Raw genomic sequence first — 15,047 nt, forward strand, 5'->3', positions numbered from 1 at the left:
ATTAAATCATGGGAAATTAAATTTTTGCCATGGGTGTAAGAAAGCAGGCACACAGCATGGCAGCCAAGTGGGGTGCTAACTGATTGCTTCTGTTCCAGGTTTCGATTATTATTTTGGAATCCCCTACAGTCACGATATGGGCTGCACTGATAGCCCAGGCTACAACCACCCTCCGTGTCCGGCGTGTCCACTGGGGAAGGGACCATCAAGGTAATGCTATGCAAGGCTTTTGCTCCAAGCTCTAGAGCAAGGTGAAGTCCTAAGGGGGTGGTCCATCAGAAGTAAATGAGAGAAGATGGGGGACAGTGAAGACAGCATGTGAGGTGGGCTATACCTTCAGTGCAAATGTAAATGCATTATTTGCATTGAGTGCCAGAAAACTTTTTGCAAAGGTGAGGTCAAGGGACTTCTGCTGCTGGAAATTTCCAGGTCCCTTGGACCATTGAGATCACCTGGGGAGAGCCTAGTACTGCCAGGGTCTCACACAGGTGGGCCTTCCTCCTCTTCTACCTGTTGGCTCTGCTCCTGGACCTGAGGAATGATAGACAGAGAGAGGGTGCAAAAGCTCCTTCAAGCCCTTCCTCATCCTTGCTAACGTTAAGTCAGCGTTCTGGTGCTGGCAGGCTGTGCAGGCATTAAACAGGATGTGTTTGACACCTATTCAATGAAATGGGAAAATGCTCACAATCTAATAGTAAGTAAAAAAAGCAGGAAACATATCATCAACAATGAGATCTTAACTACATCCATTTCCATATCTCTAACTATAGCCTTATTGAGAGACTGAAAGGAAGCAGGCCAAAATGTTGACAACAGTCCTCTCAACATTTTAGGGTGATGGGGTTTTCCTTCTCTTTCTTTTCCATTGAGTTTTCCCAGCACTGTGATGAGCATGCAATGTGTTTATTGTCTGAAAAAGAAAATAAATCTTATTCGATTAATAAAGCCACACAAACCCTGTGCTCTGTTTATAGGGAGAGCACACTCTTGTTATTTGTAAGGCCGCAGGTGTCTGAACCCCTTGAGGAAGCTGAGTCTCAGCTGGCTCATTAATAACAACACAGTTGCTATAATAATGGTCGCTTATTGAGGAATCAGGTTCTAGGCGCTCTATGTATCTGTGATCCACAACTGCACTGTGGGAGGCAGTATTTGACCTCATTGTACAGGTGAGGAAGCTCACCTTTCCCAGGTCTCCCGGGAGCTGGGTAAGAGGTGGGAATGGCAATTACAAGCCGAGCATCTCTGAGTCTGGAGTCCAGGTCCTCTAGAGCCTCGCTTCTCAAGGTGGGGTCCCTGGCCCTGCAGCACAGGTGCTGCCTGGGAGTCTTAGAGATGCTCAATCTGCGGGCTGCCCCCGAGAGTCTGCGTTTTAGCAGGATGCCCAGGTGATGCGCGTGCACAGTCCAGGGTGAGAAGCGCAGCCGCTGCCCCTCGTTACCGACCCTGGCCTGGGAGTCAAGCCTGGAATTCTCTGGCCAGAATGAGGTTTGACATACACCAGCCAGTCCCTCTTTAATCTATATTAAAATCAAATAGATAGATGGGTTGGCTGAGGGGAAGAAAAGGGGAGAAGGTAAATGACAGTGGAGTGGCAACAAAATAATGAAAAGCTGAAAATGCGACACAGATGATGGGATTAAGGATTGTTGATGCCTGACACCCTGATAGCTCTTTTTTTTTTTTTTTTTTTAAACTCTTTTCCAAAAACTGTGGTTCTTGGAAATGGTCTACTCGGTGTTACCCTGTTGTCAGGGTGTATGTGCATATATGTGTGAGCAGGGTGTTTGGATTTGTTCAAGAAGGCGTGTTCACATCTGACAAGAATTCGTCTGGCTGAGAAGCCTCCCATTAGCCCCCTTCCCTGTCCTTTTCTCTCAGCTTCTCCTGGTCCTTTGTGGCAGCCAGGGCAAAGGGCTTTGGTTTTTTCTGCGTTCCTGGTGTGTGCTGTGCCGTGTGCCTGGCACTAACCATCTGTTATCGCAGTCAGTCCTCCCATCCCCTGTAAGGTGGGCAGGAGCACCCCCATGTTGCAGATGAGGAAACTCAAGCCCTGAGAGGTTGGGGAAGTCACCCGAGATCATGGCCAGCTTGTTACTCAGCACGTACTGATCGGGTGTCCTTGTATGAGATCTGTCTGGCTCTGTAAGCCCCAGAGCTGAGTTAGATTTTCCAGGAGATGTTACTGGTTTGACACCTATTTTTTACAGTTGCTAAAGTTTCTCCAAATCCCCCAAACCATGAAAATTTTCCCAGGCCATCTTGTATATTCTGTCCCATTGGTGGACTTCATATCAAATGAAATCCCAATTGTCGATTTAGGAAAATACTGAATGTTACACACCACACCCAGGGGTCATCAATTAGGGAGAGGAGTGGGAAAAAGCCAGAGATGGGGCTACTCATTGGGGAAGGGACTCGGCTTGAGTTATTTACCCTGTTTAAACCCCAGACTCCTCTTGCAAAAATGCGATTACTAGTGTCCCTAGCTGAGGATAGTCTTTGTGGGAAATTGTTATGGCAGCTTGACTGAGTGGTTGGCTTATCCGAGGAGCAGAAACATGTATTTGTGGGAAATGGAAGAAACTATTTTATTGGTTTTACACCTGGAAGAAATGGCAAAGCGCTTTCTAAATCACTTGGATTTAATTGGTGTTAATGGCTTTGCATTTATGGGCATCCCTACATTCAGACATTTTGCTGCTACTCCGTGACTCCTTAGGCCATGGAAATGACCCCACCCCACCTGTGGTTTCCACACAGGCCCCCCGAGAGGGACTGTTACACAGACCTGGCGCTTCCTCTGTATGAGAACCTCGCCATCGTGGAGCAGCCGGTCAACCTGAGCAGCCTCGCACAGAAGTATGCCGAGAAAGCTACACAGTTCATCCAGCGTGCAAGGCAAGGAACCCCCTGCCCCTCGAGGGCTGGCCCCCATCCCTTTCAACAACCCCCAATCCCATCACACATTTCCCACACACCATGTCTCCTGGTTTCAGCCCTCACCAAAGCCATGGCAGGGTTTTTTTTGTTTTGTTTTGTTTTTTTAATTAAATTCAGTTTTATTGAAATACATTCACACACAATACAATCATCCATGGTATACAATCCACTGTCCACAGTATGATAACATAGTTATGCGTTCATCACCACAATCTATCTCTGAACATTTGCCTTACATCAGAAAGAACCAGAACAAGAATAAAAAATAAAAGTGAAAAAAGAACACCCAAATCATCCCCCCATCCCACACCATTTGTCCTTTAGTTTTTATCCCCATTTTTCTACTCATCCATACACTAGATAAAGGGGGTGTGATCCACAAGGTCTTCACAATCACGCTGTCACCCCTTGTAATCTACATTATTATATAATTGTCTTCAGGAGTCTAGACTGCTGGGTTGGAGTTTGGTAGTTTCAGGTATTTACTTCTAGCTATTCCAATACATTAAAACCTAAGAGGTGTTATCTATATAGTGCGTAAGAAAGTCCACCAGAGTGACATCTCGACTCCATTTGGAATCTCTCAGCCACTGAAACTATTTCGTCTCATTTTGCATCCCCCTTTTTGTCAAGAAGATACTCTCAGTCCCACGATGCCGGGTCCACATTCATCCCTGGGAGTCATATTCTGCATTGCCAGGGAGATTTACAACCCTGGGAGTCGGGTCCCATGTAGGGGGGAGGGCAGCGAGTTCTCCTGTTGAGATGGCTCAGTTAGAGAGAGAGAGGGCCACATCTGAGCAACAAAGAGGTACTCGGGGAGACTCTTAGGCACAACAACATGAAAGTTTAGACTCTCCTTTGTGGTAACGAGCTTCATAAGGGCATGTCCCATGATTGAGGGCTCAGCACATCAAACCGCCAGTCCCAATGTTTGTGACAACATCAACACCGGTCCAGGTGAGGATGTCCAACACATCCGCACCTTCCCGCAGATCCTCGGGGCTGGGGAGGGGGAGGCTGTAAATATATTTTTTATTATCTGCCCAAATTACTCTGGGATGTGTGACTATTTCACTCCAGCCTATACTAACCTACTGTATCTCACTTCCTATTCAAAGTTCCATGCAATTGTGGTGTTTGAACAAATCGACTGTAGAGTTGTACCATTTAGAAAATTTAGATCCTGTACCAAATAGATATCTCTTCCCTTGGTCTCACACTGAAGTTGAAGTTTTAAAACACAATCAGTTTCAACCTTTACCCTTTGGCTTGGCTTGCCCTGGTCTTAACCAGACCTATGGCAGGGTTTTTTTTGCTCAACAAAGGTAGATGCATGTGTGTCTTCTGTAAATAAAAGTCTTTCCAGGCCTGGGTGAGAAGCTGCATTTCTAGAGCTCCTAGGAGTTTCCCCATTTCCCTGCTCTGTTCACACACTGCTGTCATTTCATGATGATTTTGTTCTCTCCTACTGGGGTAAAAGCTCCTTGGGGATAGGCCTGTCCACTGTTTCTTCAGCCACTCAAGTCATTTGTCGAATCCATTATTTCTCAGGGTGTATTGGTTTCCCATTGCTAGGGTGACTAATTACTCCAAACTTAGTGGCTAAAACAAAAGAAATTTATTCTGAACAGTTCTGGACGTCAGAAGTCTGAGATGAGTCTGACGGGGCTGAAATGAAGGTGTCAGCAGGGCTGGTTCCTCCTGGAGGCTCAGAGAGCCTGGTTCCCTCCTCTTCCAGCCTCTGGTGCCCGTCTGTACTGTCTGACTTAGGGCCGCGTCGCTCCCATCTCCACTTCCCTTCTTGTGTTGCTTCTCCTCTTCTGTAGTGAAATTGCCCTCTCTCTGCCTCTTATGAGAATACTTATGATTACATTTAGGGCCCACCAAGATAATCCAAGAAAATCTGCCCATTTTGAGATCCTTAATTTAATTGCATCTGCAAAGCCCTTTTGCCTTATAAATGAACATTTACAGATTCCAGGGGTTAGCACCTTTGGGGTCCATTCTACCACACAGGGGTTACAAATTCCAGCATCTCCAGGGCCCAGGGAGGTAATCTTAAAGAAAGAAACAGGCAGAGTATAGGGCACTAGGGAGTGGTGGGGTCTGCGGTGAATTTGAAAGCTTGTCCCATGTAAAGGGGCACCCTACCTAGTTCTAGCTGCTTGTTGCTTTGTGGGAACAAAGCATTGTCAGATCTACCCATTTTACAGACAGATAAGATATCTGGCTCTTATGCAGAATCTCCTGATCTTTAAATGTTGGCAATTACTGCAAATGAAAAATAACAAGAAGCAAAAACCCAAGCCAAACCACAGTGTGTCTTTAACATGTCATGTCTGACTGAGGGCTGCTGATTTGCAGCCTCTGTCAGGTCAGGGAAAAGAATGGACATTGTGAAACAATGGGCGGCTCCCAAATTGTCACACTGACCTTGGCTTCACATACATAGGCCATGGGGTGTGAGAATGTGCACTCACACACATGCACAATTGCCCCCTCCCCTGCCACCTCAGGGCTTGTCCTGACCCTTCATAACTCTTCCCTTGTGCTAGTCCCTAAGGACCCCACGTGCCTTAGTCTTATCGTCTCCCTTAATTATAAGCCCCTCAAGGGCAGTGGCGTGGTTTCCAGTAGGTCCTTTGGTATTTTCACAGCCTTTCCTATGTGGGCAGGGAAAAATGTGCTGTGCGGCTGTGCACTTGCACAGAATCAAAAGTGGATTCCACTCGTGGATAATTGGGGCTGAACCAGCTCTTTGAATGTGCAGGAACTACCCACCTCCCCCAACCCCATCCTCCTTCCTCTTCCCCACCTCTTCTTGCTCAGTCACGTTGGACTTTGTAGAGAGATCAGCAGGGAGGGGACAGGTAGCAAGGTAGGCAGATCCAGCCACCATGTCTTCTTGATAATAAAACCTACATGAGACCTCAACCCTGGGAGCAGCTTCAGAAATTGGCTCTTATGGGGTTTTCAGGGCTTTCGAGAAACACTGCCCCCACCCCCACCCTCACCCCCGATTGCACATATGAGACGGGCAAAGTCCCTTTTCCCATCAGGAGGAGTGAGCATTTCTCAGCTCCCTGAACTTCGAGATGGTTCCAGGCCTCTGTTCCTGCTGTTGAATGTTTCTTGGCCAGTGTGGAAAGCCCACTCCTTTCTGAGAGGGAGGACAGGCCAGTGCCTGGCAAATGGGGACAGTTTAACCCGAGCTCTGGAATGGACCCAGTGCCCAGACAGCTGCCACTTAACTGTTTAGTCACTGGAGAAACAAATCAACTAGCAAACCCCTTATCATCTGAAAAGGGTGAAGAGTTTGCTAATTTATTAATTAGCCATAAGCTTAAAAGTCACATGAATCCTGTTGGCTTTTAACTTTACCAAAGATAAACCTCAACCTTGCGGATTTCTTTAGGATTTGGCCTGCCAATTCATCCACAATTTTTCTGCAGGTGGGCATAAAAGGCCCCAGGATCTGAGCCCCTTCCTCCTCCACGGGCCCCGCCCCCACCACCAGTGCTCCGCCCACCCCCAACCTGCTGATCAGAGCCACCCAGTGTCCCTCCAGTGTGGCTCCCCACCCCTACTGGACTCTAACAGTGGGCTTGGGCATGGCAAGGGGGCTGACTTAGGACTTCTTTGAAAGTTTTTACTTGGGTCTTTACTTGAATTTAGATCCTTCACCAAGCATCAATGCAGAGGTTAATCCTTGATTTGGATTTTTTAAAGCAGGAGGCAAAGCTCTGAATAGGTGGAAAAGAAGAGAGCTCTTGGGCCGCAGAGCTGGCTGATCCTCTCCCAGGGACTCCGCACTGAACCTAAATAGAGGACAGAGGGTTTGACAAGGATGCACGTCTCGGGCCTAGGGTATTTGAAGTCTGAGGGGCGGCCTAGGGTATTTGAAGTCAGAGCTGCCTGGGAAATCTGAGGCCTGGGTCCACCTTCTCGGGCATTTGTTGTTCAGAACCGGGTCCTCGAGGTGCACAGATGGAAAGCAAGTCCCAGCTTTCCCCGAACGGAACCTGGGCTCACCCATGACGTCTTTATTCCCTCTTTTACTTAATCTCCTGCTCCCTGCTTGTATAGCTGCTCCCCTTCGGTTTGGACATCTCCTTATCTTTTTTTTTTTTCTTTTTTAAATTCAGTTTTATTGAGATACATTCACACACCATACAATCATCCATGGTATACAATCAAGTGTCTTTTCTTCTCACCCAACACTCACCAACCTGCAGCCTACCCTTGGGGCTCTGGGTTCAACACCTGGACAATTCTCAGCCCTGTCTCTTCTTTCTTCTGTCTGGATGCCCAGGATGATTGAAGAATGAGTAAATGAATGAACTAATGGACAGCTGTGCAATTACGTCTAAGGCCTTCCTCCTTCAGCTCCCTCCCCTCCCTGGGAAGCCCCCACCGTGCACAGGCATAGCCCCGACCTCATCAGTCACTCATCCCCCAGCTCCCCCTTTCTCAGGGGTCTCACCTTTCTCCACCCCTCCCCTAGCCCCGTTGGGGTCCCTGGTTACCACTTCCACAGCCCCCTGTGTTTCTCCTCTCTCACAACTACTAAATTCATAAACATCATCTGATTACTTTTTAGTTGCATTTTTCTCTCTCCTGTTCGCAAGACATTGAGCTCCAAGGGGGTAGAGATCATATCTGTCGTGTCCATCATTCTATCCCCAGTGCCCGGGGCAGAGTTTGGGCTTAATTCCTTTTCACTGATGAATGGATAAATGGGTTAGTTACTCAATCCAGCCCCAAAAATGTGCCACCACTGTACTAGGGAGACAAAGATGTATTAGACTTGTCATTGTCTTCGGGCAACTCCCAGGCTAGCGAGGGCTCAGATATGTAAAAAACTGGCTTTCATGCAGTTTGTGCTGTGAGCAATAGTGTAACAGAGGAACAAAAATTGGGGGTGGGGGTGGAGCAGGGAGGATGGAGCCATCCTTGATGTGGGAGCAGCTGGGGGTTTCACCAGGGGTGGTGGCTTTCGAGCTGGGTCTTAAGAATTGATGAAGTATTTGGGGGAAAACTACAAGGCGAGAATAGCATAATCAGTGCCCTGAAGGGCAGAAGCAGGTGAGGGGTTTGTAGGAGCCTGTGAGAGGGGAGAAGGTAAGGCTGGGAAGGACCTGGTTGGAAAGGCTCTCAGATGTGGGGCTGGGGCATTGGGAACGGCCCCAACGGCTACAACAAGCTCCAGAAAGTTTCTAAACAAAACTGACAAATCACATGTGGGTTCCTGAACATTATCGGTAACACCAAGTCCCAGAGGTAGACAGAGGAATGTGGGGGCCGAGTGACTACCGCAGCGGGCCATTCCAGAGAGGCCCCTTGTCTGTTCAGTCCCGGGGGACCCCTGCAGGAGAGCTGAGAGAGCTTGGAGTGGGAACCCCCAGTCTCACCTGCACCTCCAGCATGGTTTTCTCCAGCCACCGGCCACTGTCTGGGGACCCCTCCTGAGAGGGGGGTGCCTCTCACCTGCCCTTTTCCTTTTCGGATCAGGTGCTTTTTTCCAGACTTGGTTGTCCTGGGATTTAATCTTCAGTGTATTTTCATGCCCTGCTCCATCTGCTTTCTCCTGGAATGTCTCCTCTGGCATTTCATTTGTTTTTTTTCTTCTCTGTTCACTGCTCCACCTGTTTTGCCACATAAATAACATGTGCTCTCTTTAGAAATCTCTGAAAACAGAGATAAGCAAACAAACAAAAAATTTACCTGAAATCCCACCCCTCCGAGACAACCTGCTTTAGCAGGTCCACGTACATCCTTTTTTAGCTTTATTCTGTGCAGAAACATAAACATATTTTTAAAACAGAAATGGAACAATTCTGTTTGTATGTGGCTTAAAAAAAAAAAACCAGGTCTCCCCCCATCCACCTTGTTTCCCATTCAGCCGAGGGGTATAAAGAAGGGGTGGCCTGGGGGACAAATACCCCCAGGGGCCAGTCTGTCAGGGCCCACAAAGCTCCATCTTGGTGAATTCTAGCACAGCATCCGGACACAGGAAAGAAGCAGCGCCCGGCGCCATCAGTCCTTACTCCTGCTGGCTTGTGTCATCCTAAGTATTAATTATGGATATTTAATGTGCATTGTGGGCAGTCAGCCATCTCAGCAACCGTGTGGGAGATGTTTGACGTCCCCATTTTGCAGATGATGGAGGTTAATTTAGTCACCCAGGGTCACACAATCATGAAAAGTAAAACTCCTGGGATTTGGGTGCAGGTCTGCAAAGCCTGAGATCTTTTCCAGTCCACTCTTCCTCCTCTCTTCACAGTCCCCTCTTTCGGCCTCTGTCCCAAGGTGCTCGAGTGGCCTTGAGAAACTCATGTATATGTGGGAGTTTGGCGATGGAACCACCCATAGCCCATATGTAGAAGTAAGCGAGTTCATGTTTCATGGCTAACTCTCTGGGGAGAAAAGACCCGATTTGTAGAGTTCGCCAATTTCTGTGGTGTAAATACTCTTACTATGGCTGCTTTCAAGCCACCAACGCGATGTCACTGAATGTGGAATTGGGAAGAGATGGGCAGTAATGCATTTTATATAGCGTTATATAGCATTGATTGTATTATATAGCATTTCCACCACACAGATACAATAGACATGAATAATCTCAAGAACATAGGTAATAATAAAATGTAAAAGAATTAAGATCTGATAAATTGTATTTATTACCTGTGTTTTAAATATGCTTTATTTGATTGTAGGGTGTATGATTTAATTTTTAATATGGCCGTGCTTAACAACCGGCCTGAAATTGGAGCCCACTGTAGCACATCACAGCAGTTTGGTGCCTGTCTACAAGTTAGAGAAAGGTGCCCCCTCTTGGTGGGAGCCGACCTGTGCAAATGCCCAGCTCAGTCAGGAGAGTGTGGGCTGGAGACAAGCCCCATTCACCCCCTCAGCAGGACATCCGATACAGGACACGCACTGTACAACTGTTCATGGTTGCCCCGTGGAGAGTGGGCAGCAGAGGCTCGAGACCAGAACTGTCCAGGAGAACTTTCTGCAATGAAGGAAATGTTCGATATCGCCACTGTCCAAAATGGTAGCCACTGGCAACATGAGCGTTTGAAATGTGGCTAGGGCAAAAGAGACACTGCATTTTAGATTTTATTTAAGTTTTATTAATTTTCTTTTAAATAGCCACATATGGCAAGTGGCCACCGCATTGAATGATGCAACTCCAGTAACTTTGCCGAGAAACCGAATTAAAATGGGAAAGGCAGAGGACCGTCTCTCCGGAACTGCGTCTGGGGTTTTGTGCTTGTTAGAGACAGCTGAGTGCAGGACCAGTCCCACTGCTGCAATTGGGGGACCTCTTAGGGTAGTTTTGATGCAGAGCTGAGGCCGGGAGGACTCGGAGAACATAATGTGGGGCAGTGTAAGCCTGAGTAAGTTAAGAAGGTGATTGGAGGCAATGTGAAAAACCAATCTCTGGGTTGGCTGGTGTAAAAAAAGAGTTATTGCCACTGTTTGCATAATTGACTGAGAGCTACCCACCATCTTACACTGTGTCTTCTTGAAAGTCACCCCTACCCCACCCCACCGAGGATGTAACCTGTAGCAGAGGGTTTTGGGGATGTCCCTGCTGCTGCCAAAGGGGAAAGGCTGTTCAGCTGACCTTGATCTTGTCCCCCCCACCCCACGCCTTTCATTCCATGTCTTCCCTGGGAATCTGGGATGAAAACAGAGGTGGCGGGTGCCTGGGCTTCTAACAGAGACTTGATGTAGATGTTCTCTGGTGGTAACGTTCACTCTTGGAATCTCCTGTGGCCTACTTGAACCATCTGTTTATCTCTTCATAAGGGTGAAGGCTGGGGCTGGACATGATAGCCTGGAAGCTGCAAAACAGCAGATAAAATGTAAAAATTTCTTTGCATTGGACTTCAGAGTGCAGCAGTTAAGGGTAGGAGCTTAGTGCTTGGCCAGACCTGAGTTGAATCTAGTCTTGCTACTTACTAATTGTGTAACCCTGGACAAATCCTTCGATCCCTCTAAGCCTCTGATTCTGCACCTGAAAAAGATAACGTGGGGGTTATCCCGAAGATGAACTAGACAATATGAGTTTACTAAATAAGCTCTCAATAAATGTTCATGACAGCAAAAATCATTACAATTATTTCTAATTACTATTACAACTAAAGCTATTTTTCACTTGGCTAACCAGATTATTCCCACATTTTCTTGGAATATGATAGAGAAACATGTATTTTCTGAGCACGTGGGGTGGCTGTTGATGGAGAAGATGTTCTGGAGGTTTCCGCCGAGGCAAGGGAGAGCTGCAGGAGCTCTGGGCAGGCCAGGAGAGCCTTCTGGAGAGTTACTTCTTGGCCTTCCCATTTCAGCACCAGTGGGAAACCCTTCTTGCTCTACATGGGACTGGCCCACATGCACGTGCCCTTATCCGGGACCCCGCTGTCAGCAGACCCACCGGGCCGAAGAGCGTACAGAGCAGGACTCCGGGAGATGGACAGCCTGGTGGGCCAGATCAAGGACAAAGTTGACCGCACAGCAAAGGAAAACACACTCCTCTGGTTTACAGGTAAAGAAAGGAGTAAAAACCAGCCAGCTTGACTGAGCTCTAATAGATAACCCCACACAAGTCCCTTGAAGAGGTGCATCTGGCTAAGTGATACTTTTAACAGGCTGGGGAGCTTGCTTTGAATTGAACTTGGGGCCCTGCTAGTATTTGAGGCTTGAATGCTGAGTGCATATCTGTGGGGCCTGCAGGGCTGAGCCTGGAAAGGTTTGCACAGAGAGGAGGCCCCTCTGTGGGCCCCTTGTGTATGAGATTAGGGCTATCTAAGGGTTGCTCTCAATTGCTAATGAATGACCCTGACATTGTGAATGTACATAGTCCTTGGGTGGTTCTCAGGCTCCCTCTTCACCATTTTCCCTGGTCCCCAGGACTCCCGGTGCCACAGGTCACCAGGTCATAGCTTTCGGCTGAGGGGCCTTAGTGGAGCTGAACTTGTGGCCCCTCCCAAGGGCTGACACGGGTATTGTGGGTCTCGGGCCCCTGGTTGGATGGAGGGCAGTGGTTAAAAGCACTGCTTTTGGGTCAAATAGAGACCTGGGTTTGAATCCATTCTCTAATCCCGACCTCTGTTTCCTCATCTGCAAAATTGAACTAATAATAGAAGCTTCTTCATAGCGTTGTTGGGGGATTATGAGATGATGTATGTGAAGCACTGGATGCTTAATAGGGGCTCAATAAATAGTTGCTCGGTCAACAGGCATGAGGATGATGGTGATGGGATTGATAAAACAGGGGCAGGCCTCATCTGTAAGTCAGTCCTTCGAGGGTAGGGATCATATTTGATTTTACAAGTCCTTCTAGCCAGTCCCCTGCTGTGCACAGAGATACGGGCCGAATGGTCCCCTACCTTGTTGACCATTCTATGCTGCTCTTTTGGTTTCCAGGAGACAACGGTCCTTGGGCTCAGAAGTGTGAGCTGGCAGGAAGTGTGGGTCCCTTCACCGGATCGTGGCAAACTCACCAAGGTAGGGGGCTCAGCTGGGGTTGGTGGACCCCACTGTGGATACTGAGGCAAGGCTGGAGCATGGGATTGTACCTCCAGGAGGGCCAAGCTATATCCAGGTCTTTAGGGGCACCGCTGTGAAACAGGGACAAAGTTGCTCACCTACTAGCCTCCAGAGAAGAAGGAACAAGTTGGGGTGGAAAATTTCTGTTCAGCGTGGACCATCCCTTTCTCTCCTTTTCTCCTGGGTCTCCCCTAAAGGAACCAGTCCTCTCCCCAACAAGACAGTCCACTGGCCTTCCAAAAAATGTGCTTTGCCTTTGCTTTTATCCTGCTGCCCTTGCTCTTTCTTCTTCCTTTTTTTTTTCCTTAGTCATCCCTCCATCCATCCAACCATTAATTGTTTCATTCATTCAAGAGCATTTAATGCACAGCTATGCAAGGTTTTTTGCATACATTAATTCTTACAACAGTGAAATATTTATGGATGAGGAAACAGGCTCACAGAGGTTAAGTAACTTGTCCAGGGACACACAGTTTTTGAGGATGGAGCCAGACTTTTTTTTTTTTTTTAATTACGGTTACTTACATACAACATAATATTTGTATTTGTATTCAAGTATACAATTCAATGGTGTTAACTACATTCACAGGGTTGTGCTAGCATCACCACCATCCCCTTACCAAAACTTTTCCATTATCCCAAACAGAAATTCTGTACCCATTAAACAATTCCCCATTCCCCACTTCTACCCCCACCCCTGATACCCTGCAATCGACTTTCTGTCTATGAATTTGCGTATTCTAGTTATTTCACGCAAAGTGAGATCATGTAGCATCTGTCTTTCGGTGTCTGGCTTAATTTATTCAACATGAGGTCTTCAAGTTTCATTCATGCAGTATGTGTCAGAACTTCTTTCTTTCTATGATCGGAAAATATTCCATTGTATGTACATACAAGGAGGGACAGTGAATGTTTTTTTTTTTTTAATTCCTTGTTTTTAAAATTAGTTCCAGTTTATTTTCAAAACATTAAAAGACAAAAAACAAAAATGGCAGCCATCCTCTAAAGAATCAAGCCTCAGGAAATGAAATCCTCAGTTTTATTTAAAATAACCCCATTGCTGTCAGCATTTGAATTTGAAATAAGGGCACTGACATTTTAATACAATGTTGGAGCCAGACTTTTAACTGAAGTCATAGTTGGTGTTCTCCTCACCACCAAATACTCCCTCTTGCTGTTCCCTCTGTCTCTCTGTAACCATCGTTTAGCCTCCAATTCAGATCCCACCTGCTCTGGGAAAGACTCAGATGAGGATCTCACTTTCTGAGAGAGCGACTCTGGTGGGGGCAGTTTGGCAGCATGGAACAAAGGCTTGAAAAATGTGCATGCCTTTGAGGCATCAATTCCTTCTCTAAGAAATTTCTTAGGGAATAATTAGCCAAGTGCACAAATATGTATGTAAAAGGATGTTTATCACGGTAGTTTCTTCTTCTTTGTCTTTTTTTTTTTTTTTTTTTTAAACTGTTTGGACATAACCCAAGTGCCCAGCACCAGGGGACTGCTAAAAGAAATCATAATGCATCTTTCAAAGGAATACTGAGGAGCCCCTAAAGTGATGCACATTTATTGACCTGGAAAGATTTGCATTAAATGTTTTTCAGTGAATAAAGCAGGTGACAAAACAATATAAAAGGAAAAATTTCATTTATAAAAATAAGCTTCTATATTCTCAGAAGAAATCCTGAAAGAGGTAATAAATGGTAACAAAAGTTTGCATTAATTACCTCTGGGTAGGGAGGGAGGGTTTAAAGGTTATTTTCCTACTGTTCTTTCCTCCGCAACAAACTGGTATTATTTGTATAAAAAAAGGTAAAATAAACTTTTGGAAGGTACCCATATAGAAGGGGTTCAGAAATGGGCCTGCCTTTTTATTACTCCCTTTGAGGATTGTGGCGGAATTTAAAGTCTGGGGCTGGGTTTTGCCTGCTGTCCAGTTAGCTCCTGAGCCAAGGCCCCAGCTGTCTGCTGGTCTGAAGACAACGAGCTCCTTTTCCCATCAGTTTGACAGCATCTCTGTAGCTCCCTAGAGACCAGAACAGCTGTGCACCTCGTGGCTGGTGGTGAGAAGGAAGTGCTGAGCATTTGTTTTTATTTTTCACCTTTCACCTGCAGGCCTTGGATCAGGTCCTTTGAGGACTTTGCAAGTGAGTTAGCCACCGGAACTGTGGCCATGTCTTGCGTCTGGAGATTTGAATTGGGGGTCAGAAGAACTGGGTGTCACCTTCCCCCTCTACTCAGTGACCTTGAGCTACTTAATTTCTCGGGATATTGGTGTTTCTTTCTCTCTCTAAATTAATCTCTTTGGTTCTCTCCAGTTAAAGAATGCTGCGCTGTATGTTCTGATTCCTGGAGAGTGAGATTAGCGGAAGATGCTAGGGAGGTTTGGAGGTGGATGGAAATATTTTCAATGCCTGAAAACAACAGTGACCTGGAGAAATGCATTGTGGGTTGGGAGTGGTGGGTTTGTTTGTTTGTTTGAGCTTTTTTTGTTTTGCATTAACTGATTATAATTCATCTTCTCTGGACCTGGGACACTCTCAGGC

The 15,047-nt window shown here is 46.6% G+C and overlaps 1 protein-coding gene across 9 annotated transcripts in view; it reads left to right on the forward strand.

The window, feature by feature from the left end:
• ARSG (arylsulfatase G) overlaps positions 1-15,047 on the forward strand; it is a 122,657-nt gene that overhangs the window by 81,263 nt on the left and 26,347 nt on the right. For 8 of the 9 annotated variants that reach the window (XR_005212900.1, XM_037810800.1, XM_037810798.1 and 5 more), the window contains 4 exons: positions 99-210; positions 2,764-2,901; positions 11,304-11,500; positions 12,382-12,462. Coding sequence is in view for 8 of the 9 variants with exons in the window: in XM_037810800.1 (XP_037666728.1) it covers positions 99-210; positions 2,764-2,901; positions 11,304-11,500; positions 12,382-12,462 (528 nt within the window). In the remaining variant the exon portion in view is untranslated. The remainder of the gene's footprint in view (positions 1-98; positions 211-2,763; positions 2,902-11,303; positions 11,501-12,381; positions 12,463-15,047) is intronic. The other variant, XM_037810797.1, reaches the window with a different exon arrangement.

This window comes from Choloepus didactylus, chromosome 18 (assembly GCF_015220235.1).
Source record: "Choloepus didactylus isolate mChoDid1 chromosome 18, mChoDid1.pri, whole genome shotgun sequence".
Lineage (NCBI taxonomy): Eukaryota > Metazoa > Chordata > Mammalia > Pilosa > Megalonychidae > Choloepus > Choloepus didactylus.